Below are 22,132 nucleotides of genomic sequence, written 5' to 3'. Positions count from 1 at the left end.
GATTTCTTCCCTCTTATTTGTTTATTTATTATAGGTTTCTGGTTTGTGATTGCCATGAGGTTCCTATATACTATTCTATGCATATAGCAATGTATATTGAGTCGATGGTCACTTTAGTTTGAGCTCTTTCTAAAAGCTCTACTCTTTTACTCCCCTTCTCCCACATTTTATGTTTTTGAAATCATATCTATTTTCTTGATTTGTGTGTGTCTATCTATTATCCTTTTATCATTGAAATAGGTAATTTTAGTACTTTTGTCTTTTAACCTTCATATTATCTTCATAGGTGGTTGATCTGCCACCTTTACTATATTTTTGCCTTTACCAGTGATTTTATTCCGTGGTTTTCTGTGGGGTTTTATGGATAATTTTCTTATCCCTATTTGTGGTCTTCTCTTTCCCACTTAAATAAGTCCTTTCAGCATTTCTTGTAGAACTGGTTTCTTGGTGAAAAACTCCTTTAATTTTTGCTTGTCTGGGAAGCTCTTTATCTATCCTTCCATTCTGAATGATAATCTTGCTGGGTACAGTATTCTTGGCTGTAGGTTTTTTTCCTTTCAGCACTTTAAATATATCATGCCACTCTCTTCTAGCCTGTAGGGTTTCAGCTGAGAAGTCCACCAACAGCCTATGGGCTTTCCCCTTTATGTCACTTGTTGCCTTTCTCTCACCACTTTTAGGATTCTCTCTTTATCTTTAATTTTGTACATTTTAATTATAATGTGTCTTGGTGTGTGCCTCTTAGAGTTTATCTTGTCCAGTGCACTCTGTGCTTCCTGTACCTGAATGTCTGTTTCCTTCCTTAGGTTAGGAAAATTTTCAGCTATTATTTCTTCAAATATATTCTCTGCCCCTTGTCTCTCTCTTCTCCTTCTGGGATACCTATAATACAAATGTTAGTGTACTTGATATTATCCCAGAGTTCCCTTAGACTGTTCTCATTCTGTCTAATTCTTTTTTCTTTTATCTGTTCAGCTTGGGTGATTTCCTCTAGTCCTTCTTCTAGCCCATTGATCCATTCTTCTGTCTCATCTACCCTGCTATTGAATCCCTCTAGTAAAATTTTCATTTCCAGTATTGTATTCTTCATTTCTGATTGGTTCCTTTTTATATTTTCCAGTTCTTTATTGACATTCTCACTGTGTTCATCCAGTCTTCTCCCAATATCAGTGAGCATCCTTACAAGTTTTTGTTTGAACTCTTTGTCAGGTAGATTGCTTATTTCTGTTTCATTTAGTTCTTTTTCTAGGGTTTTGTCCTGTTCCCTTGCTTGGAATGTATTCCTTTGCCTCCTCATTATGCCTCTTTCTCTGTGCTTATGTCTATGTATTAGGTGAGTTAGCTATGTCTCCTGATCTTGGAGAAGTGGTCTTATGTAAGAGATGCCTTTTGAGGCCCAGTAGTGTGCTTCCTTCTCGTCACCAGTCCAAATGATCCAGGAGTGACCCCTGTGTGGGCTACTTGTGTCCTTCTGCTGTGGCAGGGTTGCTCTTACTGCAGGTGCCCACGGAGTCTATTCTTTCCCTCCTTGGCCGGCTGTTACTAAATCGGGTTTGGGGAGCCCCAACACCATTGTCTACAAGGTCTAATAGCACACTCTTGTTGCAGCTTTCCTATTAATTGGGTGGGTGCCCAGTGTAGCTGGTTGCTAGGCTCAGGGGCTTACTGTTGCGGTAGGCCTCAGGCCTGCAAGGCTGTTGTCAGCTCTCTTAGTATTGCAGCTGAGTGGAGCTGGCCCCAGGCATGGAGCACCCAATTGCTTCAGGCTGTGGAAGGTGGGGCCAATCCTCTTTGTGGCTGTTGTGAAGCACAGGTCTTCTGCCACTGAAGAGCCCCACTCACCACAGGTCCACACACACCATCAACACAGTCCTGGTCTGTGCACACTTCCTGACCCCCTGGAGTGTACCCTGTCACCCAACTGCAGAGGTCCCCACCTCTCCACCAACGCCCCCCACAGTTCACCTGGTCCTCACACAGGCCCTGTCCCACAGAGGCAGACACTCTGGCCTGCCTGTAGAGGATCAAGGCACCCAGTCTATGCAGGTCAACAAGTAGCCTGAGGGCTTGCTGTTGGGTGGGGCCAGTTCCTAGGGCAGGCTGCCTCCCCTGGCTAAACTGCATAAAATCTGCCCTCTAGTGGGTCTGGCAGACCCCTTGGGCTAACAGGCCAGGGGAAGAACTTCAACGGTGTCTGCCAGCATCTGTGTCAGCACACCTGTACTAGATCACAACAGTGGCTGCCACCAATGTCTCAGTCTCTGGAGAGGTCTCATCTCTCACTGAGATGCACCCAGAGCCTACCAGGTGAGTCTCTTTTCACCAAAGGTCTGTGCAGCCACCTTTCTGGTGATTTTGGGTTGCTCTCTGAGACAGGTGAATTTGTACATAGGCCTTTAAGAGCTGGGGTTTTTTTGGCTTTTTCTCGATAGCATCTTCTGGGAGTATTCCCCATTGTAGTTAATAGCCAGCAAAGCCAGATAGTATAACCCTCGTCTCAGTTGTGCTGAGCCTGAAGGATGCTTATAGCGGTGATGGGCCCCTGCTAAAGTCCCTACTTCTCCAGGGAGGGCTGCCTACCTTAGGGTGCCTCCCTCCCTGCCAGCTGTGAAGCTCCACAGTTCATGAAGGTGGCTTTTTTTCTCTCCAGAGGAATTTATGCCTCTTCTGCCTCAATCAGGACTGTCCCTTGTTGTGGGGGTTCTTTGTATCCAGTTTGCTCTCCAGGGTAATTTTTCCAAGAATAGTTGTAACCTGGTTGTGTTTGTGGGAGGAGGTGTGTTCGGAGTCTGCCTGTTTTGCCATCTTGATGAGATCCCCTAACTTCAGACTCTTAACCTGCATCCAAAACTCTCCATGATTTGGCTTCTTCCCTTTCTCAAGAATTTTCTTCGCCTGTTCCTCAAACAAGTCTTAGTTTCCAGCCACAACCAATAATTTACAGTTTCTCTAATGTGCCCAACTGTTTCAATTTCCCTGCTCTTGCACATTGTGTGTGGAGTTGGAATCACCTGTTATCTGCCTTTTAAATTGCAATTTGTCCTTCAAAACCCACCTCTCCTTATGGTCTTTATGAAGTTAACTCTGCCTCCCTCTTCTCCTGTAGGGTTAGTAGATCCGTCTTTCTTTTGCGCTACTACCATTCCTCTGTTATACAACTGAGCCCCTTAAGGGCAGTAACTGTGCCTAACTCATGTTGTATTCCCTGTTCCCAGCTCAGTAGTTGGCACATAGTCAGAGCTTAATAATTGTTAGTGAGTTTGACTTCGGATATATGGCATTTAGGATGAATAAAGGGCATCCAGATGGAGAAATGTTCAGTCAGAGGAGAGGGGTGGTGGCAGCTGTTACTGGCTTAAAAGTAATGGCTGAAGCTCTGAATGAGAATTATGAAAGCACAGAAGGTAAAGTAAGAAAAATGCTGAGGTAGGACGCCTCATTTAGGGACTACGCACCGGAAAAGAAGTCAGAAAAAGGAGACCAGGCAGAAGCTGCCAAGAGCAGAGGATGGAGACTGGCATATACTAGGTGCCCTGTAAATAAAATATCCCTTTTTAGATGCCTAAAAAACAAGCATAATCCCATCTAAAGATACTGTAACCAAGTTGTCATACCTTTCAAATCTTATCCTGTGTATATCTATACTTCTAACCTAAAAGGAGTCATTCAATTTGTAACCTGCTTTTTACACTTGATTATCTCGGGAAACATTTTCAAGTGAATATTCTCCTACACTATTTTTAATGGCGCCCCACTGTAGGACCTATCGGCCTTTCTATATGATGTTCTCCAAAGTGAGAATGGGGAGAGGAAGAGCCTATCACGTTAGGAGGCCCTCGCTGTGCTCTGGGACGGGTGGAAAGGTGAGAAAGAGAGGACTAGACCTCGGCGGGCCAAAGCGAGGGCCGGGGGCTTGCAGCTCGCGGGGCGGCCGGCGGGGGGCGCCGCGGGGCGGGAGGAAGGACGGCGCGGGGTGCGGCGGCGCGTAGCGGTTACTCAGGGCGGGCAGTTCAAACCGAAGGAGGAAGTGCGGCGGCCCCACGCGAACGCGGCGTGGGGGTTGCCATAGCCGGGCATCCCTGGGGGCGAGGCTGGGGCTCTTCCCCGGCGCGCCCGGCGGCCGCTGCCTCTCTCTCCTCCCGCCAGTCGGCCTCGGCGCCCCGCCTGGCCCGCCAGCGCCGTCGGTGCGGCCGCGCCGCGGTCTCCAGGTGGGCGGGAGCGGGGGCCCCAGGTGTGGGCCGGCCCCGCGCCCACTTTCTTCCCAGGTGCTGGGACTGGAGAGGCGCCTGGAGCCGTTCGATTCTCCGCTCGCTCCGCTCCGGCTGACCCCCTTCCAGCCCTCGGCCTGTCGGCGGCTCTCTGGGCCCGGGGCCCTGGCGGCCGAGCTGAGCCGAGCCTGCCCCGGCGGCCTGGCCTCGGGACGGGCCGGCCGGGCTCACTGACGCCCGCGGAGACCGTTACCCACCCCGCTGGCCGCCGGCGGGGAGCGCTGACGGCGCGGCGGCTTTCGCTGCCGGTTCACAGCCCGAATCCAGGAGGGTTCCTCGGTTCCAAGGCCAGCTGGAGGAACAAGGATGTCGACGGTACTGTTGTCTGCAAAGCTGCAGGAAATTCAGAATGATTTAAGCCTTTTCAAATGTTAGAAATAACTCCTGCAGCGTGTCCTTTACGTACCCTTCAAATTTTAGCAGTCCTGGTGCTACTGCAGGTTTCAATTAATTGTTCAAACTAAAGTTTTCTTTTTAAGTGCTGTTACTTTGGCATGAATTTTAAAGGCAGTCAGAGATTTTCTTGTTTGGAATCCTACATAACTGACATCTAAGAGCTCAAGATTTCCTGATGGTAAGATTTTCCACTTTAACAAATGAAGGAAATTTGGTGTTGATATAGTTAAATAATAAGTATTTCATTCTCTGATTTTACAAGTCCTTTTTTTTTTTGAGCACTGAGATAAATGTTCTCAACTCTTTAATCAGGAGCCTGGTTTTAAAAAATGGATATTGAGGAGGTGGTTTGATTAATCGGTGAGCTGTTGAATCGGTAAAATTAGTCAACGGACATTCCATAATTTTCATGAATAATTTTAAATAATTAAAATAAGTTTTGAAGAACCAAGTTTTGTTTGAGACCAACCTCTTGGGGTAGTAGAAAGATGAACATGATGACAGCAGAGAAAGGACGTTGGAGTCAACTCCGAATGTGTAGGTGAACAGAAAAAAACACTAGAAAGGTTTTATGTTTGTAACAAGTGGCCTAAAGGATGATAGCAGCATCCCAGCTTTCTTTCTAACAATTTACCTCTCAGTTTCCCAAATTCTAGCATGGTGAGACACCTAGTGGTGAGGTATAAGAATAGTTACATTTGTTTTAACTTTATAAAGGGACTCCTTGACGCAATTTTACCATATGATGTGAGTGAAAACTGTTAATAGAATGATTCTCAGAGAGTGGGAAACTTTCGTGTGTGGAGATGTAATTTGAAAACATATTCTATCTCATTAACTTAATATTTTGAAAACAAAAATTGTTTTAAAATATAATACAAATTACAGAATGCAAAGTTTGATGATCTTGGCTAGTAGGCATGTCCAGAAGATATAGCAGTGAGTCTCACAATCTGAGGGGATGTGGATCAAAAGGGAACACGTGTGAGATTTACCAAAAAGGAATATAGGTTTAAAGATTGAAAAACACTTAGGTAATTTGCCCAGTAATAATGATCTTCTAATGATCATTATACTATAAAGAAACTATTTCATTTTGTGGTTAGAGTAAAAATTTTGTTGTTTAAAAAACTCATTCACTCATATATTTAACTTATGTAACTTAGGCATACATTACTTTCTTATTATAGTCACTAAAATATATCTTTCCAAGATCTTTTAATAGAGAAAAATTAAATGTATTTGTGGTCTGGAGAAAACTTTGAAAGAATGATAACTTTCTTAGTGCCCTTTGAGTAATCTAGAGAAATATCAGAAACTATGATAACTTTCTTATCTTAGCTTCCTTTGAGTTAATATTTAATTTGGGTTTCTAGAAAGAAGGAATGTAATGATACTGTTGAAAAGGCTAAGGAGTAAAGTATTTGCTAGTGTCATTCCTTTCAAATATAATTACTGTCATATTTCTTCTTTAAGTGATTTACTTGAATTCTTTATTCACAATTTCAAGAATATTATAAAGGGGGAATTTCCCACAAATAGTTGCTTGTTACCTATTCAAGCCTGCAACTGGACCGTATGTCTCGAAATATTTAGAAGATGAGACATGAATGAGTATAACATGCCAAATTTGAAATGGCCTTATATCTGTGGGGCAGTGGTTCATTTTGGTTAGCGCAAGAAGAATGTGTAAGTAATTTATCAATGAGCCAACGTGTCTCTGCAAAGCTGTAAGTTTGGGAATCCAGATTTTGTGAATGGTCGTGGGGACTGGATTTCTGAGACAGGTCTGTGTTACAAGTATGAATAACATTATCCTGGAGTTGCTTAGCCAAATTGCTGTGAAATCTAGTGGCAGCGCTCATTTGACACATTTCCCAAAGACATGTTTAAAAATTAGTATGTAGTTTTTTCAAATAGCTTTATTTACATCCCAGAAGTTTGAAAGGAAATATCCGACTAACTAGATATAGGCCAGCACAAATAAGTTAGAATATTAAAACTACAATTATGTACTTCAGTGCTGTTAAAATCATAAGGTAAAAAATCATCTAAAAATGATGCTGCCAGATTTTTTATTCTCAAGTTCAATAAAATAATAATTCACTAAGTTCAAGAAAATATTTTTGCATGGGGCTTAGTCAAGTAATCTGTGAATATTTATAACTTGAAAGTTTTGTTTTTTATGATGTCAAGTTGTTTTAAGTAATTTACACATAAGTATAGAGTAGATTTGGTTTTTAAAGTAACTTTTTTTATTGCCATAAAATTTTCCATTATTATCGGTACTCATAACAAATCATGTATTTTGGTGTAGGCTGTCAGACTACCTATTTCAAAGGAAGAATAAAATTTGGTTTCACTTTGTAGAAACAGAGATTTTCAAGATGTCAGAAAGGCATTCAGGTCAAGCTTGCACTGCAGCAGGAAATGAGGTGGACTCTCCTACTGTTAATTTCAAGTACTCCAGCTTCAGAGATTTTTGTTCCACATCTTCATCTCAAGATAGTGGCTACAGTGAGTTGTTAAAATCTTGCAGCTTTGATAATACAGAAAAAGAGTATTTCGGAAAGAAAGAAAAAGGCCCAACATTAAGCTATGAACATCCCGAAACTTCAAATCTGGACTTAACACATCCTTTAGAGTCTCCCACTCAAAAAGAGAGATTTGTCTTCCCTAGGAAGGAGAAGGATAAAACCCCAGAACTCTGTGAAACTCCTAAAATCAGTGGGAAAAAACTTCTACCACGCAGAAGGTTGACCATATCCTTCTCTCTTCTAAAAGGGGACTTTGAATCACAAAATAATTCTCTAGAAAGTAGTTCAAGCCAAGCTCTCAACTTAGAAAAAAATATTCCAAGCAGTGCTTCAGGTTTTCAAGGGCGAAATAATTTTAGTTCTTTGGGTACTAGCACTTTGAAAACAGAAGAAGCAACTTCCAGCAGTCAAAAATTGAGACTAAATTTTTCTCAACAGAAGACTTCCACAATTGATGATTCCAAAGATGATTGTAGCCTATTTGAAGTTGAATGTATATCTCCAATTCCGGGCAATAATTTTAAAGACTCTATTACACGTGACTTTAGTGATAGCAGTGTGTGTATTAACGATGAGAATACATATCCTGAACTTCTGGGCTCCTCTGTTAATGGCACAACTTGTGGAACAGATGAGGACATATTTGTGACTCCAGTAAGTAATCTTGTAGCAAACATTAAATTTAATGCAAGACAAAGGCTTTCTCATTCAACTGAAGTGAGAGGCAATATTTCAACACCTGAAGACAGTGGTTTTAATTCACTTTGCTTGGATAAAACAGAAGATTCTCTCTCTGACCAGGAGGGTTCTTTTCAAGAACTACATAAGAGAACTCTAAAAGTAGGGGACACCATAAAAAAGTCAAGGCGTCTTGGAAGGTTGAGAAGACTGTCCACCCTTCGGGAGCAGGGCTCACAATCTGAGACAGAAGAGGAAAAGCAGACCGTGCATTCTGACTCTGAAACAACATCAGAAACTGTTTCGGACATGTCAGAGAGCCAGCTGAGCAGTGATAGTAAGAGTGAGGATTTGATTTTAAGCTTTAAGAATTTATCACAGACCCCAGCCTTGCAATTAGTGCATGAGCTCTTTATGAAAAGCAAAAGGAAAAGATTCCAGCAAAGCGGTGCACATGAATTCTTAGAAGAAAGGGATGAGGGGAAAATTGCTGTACTACAGTGTGTGCTTGCAGGACTAATTGGCAAGAAAATGGGTATAGAAAAACTGGACATCTTAACAGAATTAAAATATAGAAATTTAAAGCATATTCTTGCTATGGTATTAGATTCCTTGACTACAGAAAGCCTATGCAGGTAAGAAATAAAATTTTTTTTTCCGAAACAAAACTGCCTTTTATCACTTCTTTTTTAGTTGAAAAGCTTTTCTATGAGTGGAGTAGTTGTTCTGTTCTTTATTTGTTTTGTTTTATTATCTTTATCTTTGATTGTCCTACATTTTATCAAAGGTGGTATAGTGAACTTCTCAATAGAGCTTACTGGTATAGCTCCCTCTATTTAAAAGCCTGCTTTAGAAGCAACAATATAATCTTGTGGATAAGGTTCATTTCACTGTCATTTGGGAAGAGAGTTTCTAAAAGTTGAACTTTAAACTTTCAAGATGGCAAGCTCCACGAAAGTTACTTAATGATTTATTTAATAGTTCACATCCTGTTGTCAGACTGCAAATTGTATTAAAGTTATGACACTTGGTCAGAAATAATGTAAAGCATTATGGTGACTAAGGAATGACAACATATAAAGATACCATTTAGTTATTTAGTCTGAGTTCTAGAATCCAAGAACAGTGGTTAGCTTTCATTTTAGGGTTTGGTCTTTTCAGAGACCAAGGGCAATATGGATTATTTCATTTTCATTGCTAACACAGCAGTGAAAGTTAATTACTTGGTAGAATTTCAAGGAATTAGAAACTGAAGAATTTGTGTTCACAGAGATTTCAGTATATTGAGTGGTGCTACATAATTAAAGAGAAACTACATCAGATATTTAGGAGTATTGAGGGTAGGAACTATGGCTGCAAAGACTAAACTGAGACTCTTCATACTGGCAATTCTGGAGTTGCAGGGCTCTCAGAAGACAAGAGCCTTGGGAATGCCATGACCAGGAAGGAGGGAAGCCATGTGGAATAGGAGTTCTGTAAGGTGATGCTTAGAAGAGGACATGCTGGAGAGATAGTGAAGCTCTTTTTCAATAGGGTATATCAAGAGTTTGGTTCAGGGGCTGGCCCCATAGCCGCGTGGTTAAGTTTGCATGCTCTACTTCAACAGCCCAGGGTTTCACTTATTAGGATCCTTGGTGCGGACCTAGCACTGCTCATCAAGCCATGCTAAGGTGGCGTCCCACATAGCAGAACTAGGAGGACCTACAACTAGAAAATACAACTATGTACTGGGGGACTTTGGGGAGAAGAAAAAAATAAGAGAGAAAGATTGCCAACAGATGTTAGCTCAGGACCAATCTTAAAAAAAAAAAGAGTTTGGTTCATAGAGTCTTTGCTGTTTTGATGGCCACTGCTACTTCTAGTAAAGCCCCTCTTCACCTTTCCCCCATAAATGAGTTGTAGGCTATTGTAGAGAATTGTAGAATTTCATAGCTAGAATTCTTTTGAGATATCTAGTCCAATCACGTGTTTTGCAGATGAGAGAAGTGAACTCCAGGAAAATTAAGAGACCTGCCAATAGTGACTCAAGGAGACAGGAATAGATCCAGGTCTATGATTGAACCCTTTGATTTCTAATCCAGTACTTTTCTACAAACTTTTATAAAGGTTTAAGGCCTTTCTGAATAGATTTGATTGGGAATGTATTTGGTGTAACCCAAGTAGGATAATAAACAGATTAGTGCACCTATATGTGTGTGCCTTTAAAAAATGTTCAAACAAGATATTATTTGTTTAGAAAAATTAATGATATGGCTAAGATATAGGAATTTTACTTTTATGTGTCAGAGTATTTGGATACAGACCAGTTAAAAACTTGGGTGATAGTTTTGGGTGCTCACTTGTGGAAGTAGTTGATATTCAGTCATATTTCAATGATTACCTCTCCTGTCCAGGCCTCCAAATTTATAGTAGTTGTACCGCAGAATGCATGTATAATCTTGGTAATGTGAGAGATTATGGTCATTTGAAATAGCTGTGGCAAATACTCAGTTATATGTTTCATTTCTTCCCCATCAATGGATGACTTTCTGCCTATTCCTCTCCATCAATCTGATGTAAAGCATATGTATCAGTTTAGGGAGAGGCAATGGCAACTGAGGTGGCCATGGTAGCTGGAAGAATAGTAGTATTACAATTCAAGTATTACCTGGGGCCCTCCATAACCAGTGACTTTTTTTTTTCAACTGTCTGATCTTATTCCCTTTGAGTGATTTGTGAAGTTAGAGTAATAAAAAAAGACCAGATTAACAGTTGAAGAAATACCTTTTCTTTAACAATTAGTACTGCCAAAGTTGTTAAATAAGCAATCACTGGGCATAAATTGCATTTTTTCCTTAGCTGCTTCATTCTCATAACCTTTGGTATATAAAATGGGACTTTGTAGTGTTACGCATAATAATATTTATTTGGCACTTAGTACATCCAGTGAAGGATTGATTGTTCTTGTGTTTGTTTAATCAAAATGACAGATATATTAAATACATTAATAGGAGAAATTGATTAAAAAAATCTCTTGTGCTGTAGATGATAATCATTTGCTGCATGTCATGTTCCAAATTTTTAATCTTAGTGTCACATTTGAAGTTAAATCCTCTTAATCAGTCTCCCTGTGGACTCATATTGGCTTTTATGAAACTATGTTTTTCCCTTAACCATTTATAAGATGATAATCTATCAATATAAATTCTGGCATATATTTAGTATTTTAATAAGAATTCTTTCATATGGTGAATCAATATGAAACATTGATGTAGATCAAGTCATATTTTTAATGTACATTTTTAGGCTTAAATTTACTTTCCAAAATCTTTAAAACAAGTTTTTCTTATTAATTGCTATATGCAAAAAATGTTAATCTTGTGGAATATATACAATATAAGGACTGATCTTTTTGTTATAGTGTTTGGAAAGTGAGCAGAAACTGGCGCGAAATTGTTGTTCAAGATAAAAAAGCAAATCAGAGGAGGAAATTTTATATCACAAAACTGAAAATGGATTCTGAGGTAATGTATATAATACTTTTCTAAAATGGATTTGTATAAATATCTGATGATCCCATATTGCTGGCCAACTTAATTTAGTTTTCCTGATTTCTTTTAACCTTTTCCATTTAGCAAACATTCACTCATAAACTCTTTACTTTTCCCAAACTCCATTTCCTTCCAGTCCATAAGTGGAGTAGACTACCTAGCATCAAGAACATCTTGTTGAGTTTTGTTGCTGTTTAAGTGTATGTACTGTTAGCAGTATTTGAATACCAGTGATGTGCTGGATCCCATTCAGAATTAGATATCCTTATAGCACTTTCTATCCTGTCTTTTGAGTAGATATTACTGTCACTTGCTCAGATTATGATGATGAACATTTCTGACATGGTCCCTGCTCTCTTGGAGTTCATACCCTGTGTGTGATAACAGGTTAACAGGTGATTAAAATACAGGTGTGTTAAGAGAAGCCCAGAGTTAGTTCTATTGGAACATTTAAAAGGAGTGTTTAATACTTGGGAATCAAGGGAAGGCTTCTCAGAAAAAGTGCATCTTACTGAGACCTGAATCATGAGTTAGCAGTTAGCCAGATGAAGACGGGGAAAAGCGTTTCAGCAGAGGGAATAACATATATGAAGCCCTGGAGGCTAGTGAGCATGGCAGATTAGTACTAGTACTAGTAGAGCATCATAAACCTGTACTCTTTTGAAGATTTGAGGTCCAGCTTTGAAGTTACAGGAAAAGTCCTACAGAAGCAGATTCGTTCTTCCTAGGGACGTACTTTGTATAATAGGCATCTGATGACTCTGGCCCCCCTATTTATTGTATATTTAACTTTAGACCTTTCTTAGACATTAATACCAAAAGAAACTCTGAGAGTTTACTCCCTTATTCTTGGTCTAGTGAAAAGTATTTAATAACATCTTATAAGTAAATTTCTAAGTTGAGTAAATATAATAATTGACATGAAGCATGGCATAAACAAATATGAATACCTAAATACAGATTTGTGGGTTTCTCATTACAATGAAATATGAGCGACTGATGTTAACTAAAATGTTGACTTTCTACTTTACTTTTAAGAAAAGTTTTACCTTCTCACTTGTGATGTTTCCTTACGAGTTACTCACAGCTCCTGGCTACTTACTGCTGCAGCTGCTGGCTCTGGGAGCTTATAATCCTGAAGATATTAGTTGCCTTCTTAACATTTCTTTTTAGAGTGCTTCCTTACATGCTAAGGACTTAAAAAACAGTTTTTTAAGCAAGCACCTATTAATATTAAACTTTTAGCTCCATGTACTCCTTACATCCTATAAGGAAGAAACAGGTGGTTGTGTTTGGCAACACCAGGTAATTCTAGATAAACTATTCTATCTTCTAGGCTGGCTACCACTTTTTTTCCTTCTAATTTGGTTTCTTAAAGGACTACACTTTTTTTCCTTACTTGAACTCTTTTTCTTATTTTGATTTGCTTTTTAAATTTTTTTTCAAAGAAGAACAAGTACATGGTTAAAAAAGTCAAATTGGACAATAAGGCTTATAACAAAACATGCATTCTCCTGCCCTGTCACTTCCTACTCTGGATTCTTCCCCATCAAGGCAATCACTTTCAACTCTTCAGCTGCTCCTTCTGATATGTACCTCTCCATTTCTAAATAGCATGCCTTTACTGCTATTTCTTTGCTTTCTTTCAACAAATTTAGAGATTGTTTGTTCTCTAACCTCTTACCACTACTACCGCTACCTGTCTACCCACCTGTCTCTCTGAATTCCTTTTTCCCTTTCTCCTCTTACCGTCCTTTGAAAGTGAATCTGAATTAGGTGCTGACATTATTAAGACTGTACTGAGATTGTTATGACTTTTGACAGCTGTAACGTGCAGTACAGTATGATTACACCTTTTTTCTTATATAACTTTTTTTTCCCCAGAGTTAATAATTGCCCAGTTTCTTTCTTTTTTGCTTAGTGTTTCTCTATAGAGATCCTTGATTCATCTCCCATTATCCACCAGAGCTGGAAACCTCCTCTGTGTAAGTCCAGACAAATCAGGTATTCTACCTGTTCCTTCTTTTCTCCGAGACGTCCTTCCTGGTGCCATTTGCCTTCCTATTCTGATGTGGACTGGTTGCTTTCTACCTGATTATCCTAGTGTATGTCATTAACCAAAACAGAAAAACTATAAAACAAAGTTTTTTAATGGTTTTCCTCACACTTGTATAGCATCACTGACAGCTCCTTAAGTGTGAAAATTAGAAGGCACAGATCGGCTACATGTAATAGGATCTCAATTTTTTCTATTTGCTGTGCAGCAGTGAGAATGAGCATTAGCATTAGGATACCATATCTTTTCCATTGAATTTCTTAATTTACTGTATTCTTCAGTGTTTTGTTATAATCATGGAAATGAACAACCATAAGGTGACTCCACTCTCACATTTAAATATTTTCTGGTAACATGATGGTGACTATGTTTTGAAAAATTTTGGCATTCATAAACATATGCCTTTGTTGACTGCTTTGCCTCCTATTGTTAAGAGATATTAGCACACATTTTAAGCTCCAGGAAGACAAGGATTAGACTGTTTTATTCACTTGGCACCTTCAGGTGTTCTATAAATATTTGTTAAATGAACAAATGTTTCTTCTGTGGCTGAAATTTGCTTCAAAATATCCCTATTTGTTTTTTTTCTGCATGCGCAGTCACTGTGTTTACCAACTGCCTTGAAATCCATTGAAATTTTAGTATGCTCTTTTGCCATGTGCATGGCCTAGGCTGCAAATAATTTATACAAATGTAATATAAGAGAGTATTGAGTCCTATATGAAACTGTAATACAGTTCAACTGTATTCATTCTAATTTCTGAAAACTAATATTCATTCATTATACTTATGCATATGTTGTTAAACTGTTAATCACATAATTTTTCATGACCAGCTATCCTCATTTCCTATACTTATCCTACTATAATTTCTCATGTTTTAGCTCTCCCCGCTGTTAGGAGCCAATTGTGGCAAAAGGAGACTATCAAGGAAGAGGAATCAAAATCATAGTTGGACACATGAGAAAGTTCACATTTTATTTTGATAATTGGTTAAGAATGCCAATTTGCTAAAAAAAAAAAAAAAAGCCTTACTATTTTTTTTTTCTCTTACCAACCTTAACAAAATACAAAGCTATAAGGATTAGTATTGAAGATAATACTTGGCTGAATATTTGAGTAATGTGGAAATCCAGTTCAGATACGAGATTTTTTTTCTCCTTTGAAAATATCAAAGCTGTTCAAAACTTAACTGTAAAAATGAGTCAAATATTTACAAGTATTGCAAAAACCAGTCGAACAAATTGGGTTTCATGGTCTACCCAGAACCATTATTCTTCTGACGTGTGGCTAAGGTGAGAAACGTTCAAGGAATTCCATGATACCCCATAGCAAACTTTGAAAAGATTCACCTCACGGCAGCCTGGTGGCGTAGTGGTTAACTTCCCACGCTCCACTTCAGGTGCGGACCTACACACCACTCATCAAGTCATGTTGTGGTGGCATCCCCATAGAAAATAGAAGAAAATTGGCACAGAAGTTAGCTCAGGGACAATCTCTTCTTAGACCTTGGCTTAAAACAGGGGTTAGCAAACTCCAGTCTATGGGCCAAATCCTGTCCATCACCTGTGTTTTTAAAGTAAGTTTTATTGGAAAACAGCCCTGCTCTTTTATTTATGTATTTCTACAGCTGCTTTTGCTAAAACAGCAGTTGAATAACTGCGACTATCTGGCCTGCAAAGTGTAAAGTATATACTATCTGGCCCTTTTTGGGAAAAGTTTGCCTACTCATGCAAATAACCAATCGTACAAACTTAAAGCTAGCATTTATTGTTTTAATTTTTTCTTTTTATGTTTCCTTAACTTTTAAATGTTAGATGAGAGAACATTTTTTTTCTAAAAAGGAATGGTTTAGGGAGAAAATTCTAGTGGTGTGAAACCACTTCCAAATATTTAAATCACACATGTGCATCAGAAAGCCGTCCTGGAACTCTTGATATCCTGGTATTGACCCCTCTTGTCTTTTACCACAGGGGGCTATATTAAATGTTGAGGATGCTGCCACTCGGCTCCATGTTTTAAATCGATCAGCTTTAAGATCTGTACAAGCTCAGGCTAGGACACCAGGTTCTCAGAAAGAACAAGTTTCAACATTTTCTCCTTGGGGAGAAGTTTTGACACCTATAGCAAGCTCTTCTATTACTCATTTAAGTAGTAAACAGGAAGAATATGTTAAGGTGAGTATTTATCATAAGTTATTAGAAATAAATATTTACAGAGTTTGAAATAAAGCAATTTCTCTATATGAAACTGGAAGATTTAGTGTGTATGCTTTCACTGCAGGTTGCCAAAACACTTTTTATTGATGAAGCATTAAAACCTTGCCCAAGGTGCCAATCCCCTGCTAAGTACCAGCCATATAAGAAAAGGGGACTGTGTAGCCGCACAGCCTGTGGTTTTGACTTTTGTGTGTTATGTTTGTGTGCTTATCATGGGTCTGAAGAGTGTAGTAGAGGAACAGCAAAGCCAAGAAATAGAAAAGATGCTCTTCCAGGAAGTGCCCAGAGTAAGCGGAATTTAAAACGCCTCTAAAGAGACTTTAAATATACAAGAAGCATTCCCCCTAAGCAACGTTTTGTCTGACTTAAAATTATGAATATTTTGAAAGCATGCAAATTTTCCCATTAATGAAAGATGATGATTTATTTCCTATTTTGTATATATATTATAATCCATGTCATTTTATGTTTTCTTTAAAGTGGTGAGTTTTGAAAAAATTTTATTTTACTATGTCACTTTTACCCATTTTAATAACTATGTTTTAAATAAAGAATTTTCCATGTTATCATATATATGTATTTAACTGTTTCGTGTAACATTTAAAAATTGTGCATTTCATCACTATGTGTTGAAATGTTCTTCAGTCACTTCTTAAAAATAGTTTTCCAAATAATATTACAAATTTTGAACTTGAGACAGATGGCCTTATAGATTTGCAAAATGAATATTTGATTGAAATGAAATATAAATAAAATGTTTTCAGAAGTTCTATTGAATTTACTCCATAATTTCAACCTTTATCTTAATTTAATGAGTGTCATTTTTGGGCAGACTTCTGGTTAAATAAAATTTACTTAATATTGATAACTAAGGATGTAAAAAGTAACTTATTAGACATATGTGGTTATTTACAATGGGAGTCTTAGTTAATAAACCCTCCTAAGTCACGCATTTCATGTAAGTACTTCTTAAAAGTCCAGACTTATAGTCACAGATTTCATTTGTTTAGTCTAGCTTGGGTAGCAATATTGTGACATATTTGGGCTGGTTGAGAAAGGTGGTTTTTTTAAATAAAATTTACTAAATTGTTTATAATGTACCTCTTTCCAAAAATGATTTGAGGTTGCATGTTCCATTTATAGAAGAGCAACAAGAAAGAGAGAAGTTCTATTGTTGAACAAATTACTAAAACCAGGGGAAAATTTGAAGATAGTTTCATAATTTCTTTGTGTTTAGGTAACTGATGTGTGCATATGTCTGTGTACACACTATACACATAGATTTAAAATGTCACTCTTCTTATATATTATTTTAATAAGACAATTTTAAAGTGTGGATTAGATGTAGATATATTTAGAAAAATTTCCCTTAAATTTTAGTTTGTCATTTAACTCACTAAAAAATTTTGATTAACTGCTACGTATTAAATTTTACCCGTATCCTTTGTAATTCCATAAAGAATTTTTGGAGCCTAAATATAAATGAGTAAATTGTTAGTTATATTTAATAAGTTACACAGTCCATAAATTTTATATCACATTTTCTGACTTATTTGATTCTAACCATGTTTAGTTCTTAATGTCTATTTAATTTCCTGAGATATCTTCCACATCAGGATCAATACGCTTATTAATTGTTCAATTAAGGCTTAACTTTTTTCCTCCATCAGAGAAGTTTCTCTGTCCTTAGGAAACTTATTCGCAGTCTTGATTTTCTTAATTTGTGAATTCAACTCTTTGATTTAATCCAAACTATTTGTCTTTGGCCTCCCTTCCTGTGGCTTAGATCAGATCATATCTTCTTCTGTCATGTGAACACCTTTGCTATTCTATGTTCTTGATTTCTGCCTGGCCTAAATGCCATTCCATAAGTGACTTTTTAGGTCTTAAAAATCACAGATTCAGTTCCATGATATGTTTTTTAAAAATGAAATGCGAGATTGTCTATTCTATATAATTTTAAATGTTTACATTTCCTGATATTATGAAATTTTATTATTTTATTACAGAATAATGGAAAAGGAAAGATAAGCATTTCTTTTACCTTTTTACACATGAAATTGTCAGTAGTGCAAATGTAGGAATCTGGAATCCTATTTCCAGTCCATTATGAGGCACGTTGTCATTGTCATGTGTATTGCAGTCAGAATGCCTTCGCAGTGTGATCACATTTGTCATCTTGTGGTTACCCACTCTATTAGGATGTAATATTTTAGTTCACTCTGGTGGTGAAGAAGTAAATTTTACCACATTTGGTTTTAGAAATCAATAAGCTATGTGTATTCCTTTCTACTGCAGGTACAGTTAACAATGGAAATTCGAATCTTTTATATCTCTGTTTTTAATTGGGATTTGAGTATTATGATCAAGCAGTTGTGAATGAAATAGTATAAGGACTTAATACCTTATATTTTAATGATTTTATAATAAAACTTTCTGAAGAAAAAAGATCAGAGTAGAAATTCAAAAGGAAAGCTTCTTAGTGATAGGTTTTATATTTGTGATGAGGTCAAGAGGTATGTAGGTTAACTGGAAGAAAATCATACAGTATTCATGAACAACTTTATTAAACCAAAGTTCCAGCTATCCAGAAAATAACCAACATTGTCCTAATTATTGTAAATTATTGTGTAGTATAGTAAGTGACTGGAGCAGTTACTCTAGCTATCTTCTCCCATAGCATCCTGTACTTACTCTGTCATGGCACTTAGTTCACTTTATTTATATTGCTTGTTTAATTTTCTTTCCCTATAAGACTGTAAGCTCTGCGAAGGCCTGGAGTATATCATGTTTGATTAGATACTGTTGGATCCCAGCACCTAGCCTAATGCCAGGCAAGTAGAAGGTGCTCAATAAATATTTATTAAATGAATAGATTTTTTTAGTGCTACTAGTAATTTTTATCCAAGTAAACCATTATAATTCTATCCTAATAATTTGTTAGTTTCTTAATATTTGATTTCAGTGATTAATGTTTCATTATACAAAAAAGTAGGATCTAAAGGATTGCTTAACTTGCTTTTAACATGTAATCAGTGGATTTGTTTGGTTTACTCATTCTCTTAGTTGATTTCTGTTACAACTAGATAAAGTGTAATGGAAGGAGCACTAGGCTAGGAGTCAAAAGCCTGGGTTGGTATCTTGAACTGCTTACCAGCTGTGTCCTTATGCAAGTCACTTATTGATTCTGAGCCTATTTTACCTATAATTAAGAGAAATTCAAAGAGATGATGTATCGTGAAATCACTCTTGAAACCTTGTTACACCAATCTGTGTTACTACATATTTGGCTGAATGTGAATAGAATAAAACAAAATAGCATTTGTGGGGATAGAAAATATGACCTTGATATATCATTAGCATTATGCTGAATGAAACTATAAAGTCAACTTCTAACTTGCTTGTAAAAAAATGTCTGGTTGAAAAAAAAATTCAACCAACCATGAATTGAGCATTTGCTATGTATAAGCACTGTTCTAAATCCTTTACATGTGTTAACTCATTTATTCTTCACGGTGACTCTATGAGGCAGTTATTATCTTATTCCTTTTATATGTCAGGAAACCAAAAATCAGGTTAGATAATCTGAGATCATACAGACAGCAAGTGAGGGGAGCCAGGATTCTAGCAGAGGTAGTCTGCTACTTGTACATGACAAAACTCTTTGCAGAACCCCTGTTGATAAATTCAATGTGCATATAATTACCGTGTCTTAAATGGGAGATTGTTTTGCCATTTAAGAAAAACCTATTGGTATACCAGGAAAAAAATAATTCTAATTTAGAACAATTCTGCCTGAACAGAGTAGTTCTTTAGCTCATGAGTGGTTTAAACAACTTTATCATTTGGAAAACTAAATGAGTTTCATGAATATACTATAATCTGAGAGCTCAGTTCAAGAGAAAGGCCACTGCTCCAGTCCCAAGGTCTTTATAATCTAAAGACACAAGGCATGAAAACAAAAATAAGTATTATCACATTCCGGTAATTACTACACTCTTACAGGTTCTTATTATGGGGTGAGAGAAAGTAATAAGAAAAAGTTTACCAACACTTATTGATGAGTCTGCTCTGTGTTCCCAAGAAGAGTCTAAAAAAGAGAGATGATTAAATTTGGCATTTTATTTTTATATTTTGTTTCACTTTTTAGTAAGGACATAAGAATGAATGTTGATTCTGGGGAAAGCCAATAAATGCTTTACCTTCTACTGATTTGAGATAAGAACTTCTCTTTCTTTTCCCCCTGTGGTCTGCCCCTTTGACATCCTTGCTAACTAATGGGCCAGGAATATTTTTTCTATTTGACTTCCACTTGTTTCCATGAAGGACAGGTATTTCCTATTTCTGACTTCCTAGTTTGGAAAAAAAATGGTCAGAAACTTGCGATAAGTAATATAAAGAGAGACAACAGTTTAAGAGTTCTCTGATCATTTTATACTAGCGTTTCTATGGGCACAAATATGGATATTTAAATTTGTTCCAGCTGTTTAAATACTTAATAAAGCCATATTATAGGTTTCTTAGCAATAATTTAAAGGTAGAACTGCTGTTGAGAAAACATTTTTGATACTTACTTAGCACTGTGTAAAGCTAAATTTTTCCATTACCTTTGCTTAATTTATGACAAAAAGCAAAATTGTTGCCAATTTATGACACAAGAATTTACTGAACATTTTCAACATTTTATCTTTTATGTTCCTTGTTTGCATTAAGTTATTTATATGGCCTTATTTTAAATTGTGTCTCTTAAAAATAGTGTAACATCTATAGCAAATGTTTTCAATGTAAAAGAGAGAAATAGTCCTTATGTTTCTGTGTGGAGGAGGGTAATATTTCAAAGCTCACACTAAACCTTCCACAAGGGGGCACCAAAGACTCACTTATAGTGATTTTGGCTATTCTTCAAAAAAATAAGTCTAGGGTTTTTTTTGTGGAAGATTAGCCCTGTGCTAACTACTGCCAGTCTTCCTCTTTTTGCTGAGGAAGGCTGGCCCTGAGCTAACATCCATGGTCATCTTCCTCTACTTTACATGTGGGATGCCTGCCACAGCATGGCGTGCGAGCGAAGCAGTGCCATGTCCGCACCCTGGATCCGAACAGGGGAACCACAGGTCGCCGAGAAGCGGAATGTGTGAACTTAACCGCTGCACCACTGGGCGGCCCCTAAATTTAGTTTTTATATGTTTAATATTGATGTACTATGATATTGCCAGATAGGGGAAATGTTCCTTGACTTAATTTTTAAAGTATATATAGAATAAATTTTCGTAATAGTTATTACTCGGAGTTGCTAATTAAAATATTTTAGCTGACTTGCAAGAGTGCACTATTTTCTGGGGTGACTTTTGACAGAACACCTTGTTGGTGGCCAGGTCTGTGCCTTGGCCATCTGCCCTCCTGGCTCCCTCATCACCAAGAGTGGAGCCAGAGGAATGGAAGGAGCACGAGTGGTGGAAACATGGAGGTGAGTGCTGGTTATGAATGGTGGTGGTACGCTACCAATTATTTCCCTCTGGTATTCTCATTTCTGCAGAAAGATGGTACTTAGTTCAGGTCTCAATCACATCCTGCCTAGATTCTGTAAATACCTCCTAACGGGTCTCTTTGCTTTTACTTTCTCCCATCTGAATCTGTCCTAAATATCTATTGCCAGATTATTTGTACCAAAATGTGGCTCCAGTTACGTTGCTTCCTATTAAAAATGTAGCAGAATTTAGATCTCTTAATGGTCCTAACTTTCTAGCAATCTCTCCCACCATTCCATTCTGTACACTTTGTTCCAGCCAAACTAGCCTCCTTACTGTTTTCTAAACTTGCCCTGTGCTTTCTCCCACTTCCTTTCTCTCGTGCCATACTAAATCCCATCAAATCCAGCTAATCCTTAAATTCTTTCCATGAATCATTTGCTGATCTCTCCAACAAGATGAAATTTATACCTTCTTTGAATCTAGTGTCTATTTATACCTTTCTTGTGGTATTTCTGGCATGTCTTATTTGTATTAAATTCTTTACTTGTCTTCTGCCATTAGCAAGTTCCTTAAGAGCAGAACTGTTTTACTCACCTCTCTCCCTCCTTTAGTAGAGTGTCTTATGCATGATGGATAATGCAGCAAGTATTAATTGAATTGCTGAATTAATGATTGTCATCTGATATGACAATGAATCATAATGGTATGAATATGATAATGATATGTTGAATGAGAATGAAAATATGTATCTATGTATATGTGTATGTACACACACACATATGTTAGGTGTTTAGGGGCAGAGGATATTGGCCTTTAGAGGTGAAATATGCATCACTTGATGATTAAGTGGTATATAATTACATGCAGAAAATAAACAATATGACATTCAAATTTTTATGTGCTAGGGTGGCAAAGATATTTACATTTTTTTGTGTTGGCATTCAAAAGAGGGAAATAAATGTTTAAGACATAGTACTTATA

The 22,132-nt window shown here is 37.5% G+C and overlaps 1 protein-coding gene across 8 annotated transcripts in view; it reads left to right on the top strand.

Annotated features, from left to right (window-relative positions):
* Positions 1–3,924: 3,924 nt before the first annotated feature.
* Positions 3,925–22,132, top strand: part of RGS22 (regulator of G protein signaling 22) — a 165,402-nt gene continuing 147,194 nt past the window's right edge. For 6 of the 8 annotated variants that reach the window (XM_070222409.1, XM_070222407.1, XM_070222406.1 and 3 more), the window contains exons 1-4: positions 3,925–4,842; positions 7,035–8,514; positions 11,280–11,382; positions 15,438–15,641. In XM_070222409.1, the coding sequence (XP_070078510.1) occupies positions 7,052–8,514; positions 11,280–11,382; positions 15,438–15,641 (1,770 nt within the window). In that variant the 5' untranslated portion in view covers positions 3,925–4,842; positions 7,035–7,051. Of the gene's footprint in view, positions 4,843–6,981; positions 8,515–11,279; positions 11,383–15,437; positions 15,642–22,132 lie in introns of all 8 variants that reach the window. The other 2 variants (XM_070222403.1, XM_070222408.1) reach the window with 2 other exon arrangements.

The sequence above is a fragment of the Equus caballus genome, chromosome 9, assembly GCF_041296265.1.
Source record: "Equus caballus isolate H_3958 breed thoroughbred chromosome 9, TB-T2T, whole genome shotgun sequence".
NCBI lineage: Eukaryota > Metazoa > Chordata > Mammalia > Perissodactyla > Equidae > Equus > Equus caballus.
Note: the sequence above shows the minus strand (reverse complement) of the source record. Positions and strands in the feature narration are given on the sequence as shown.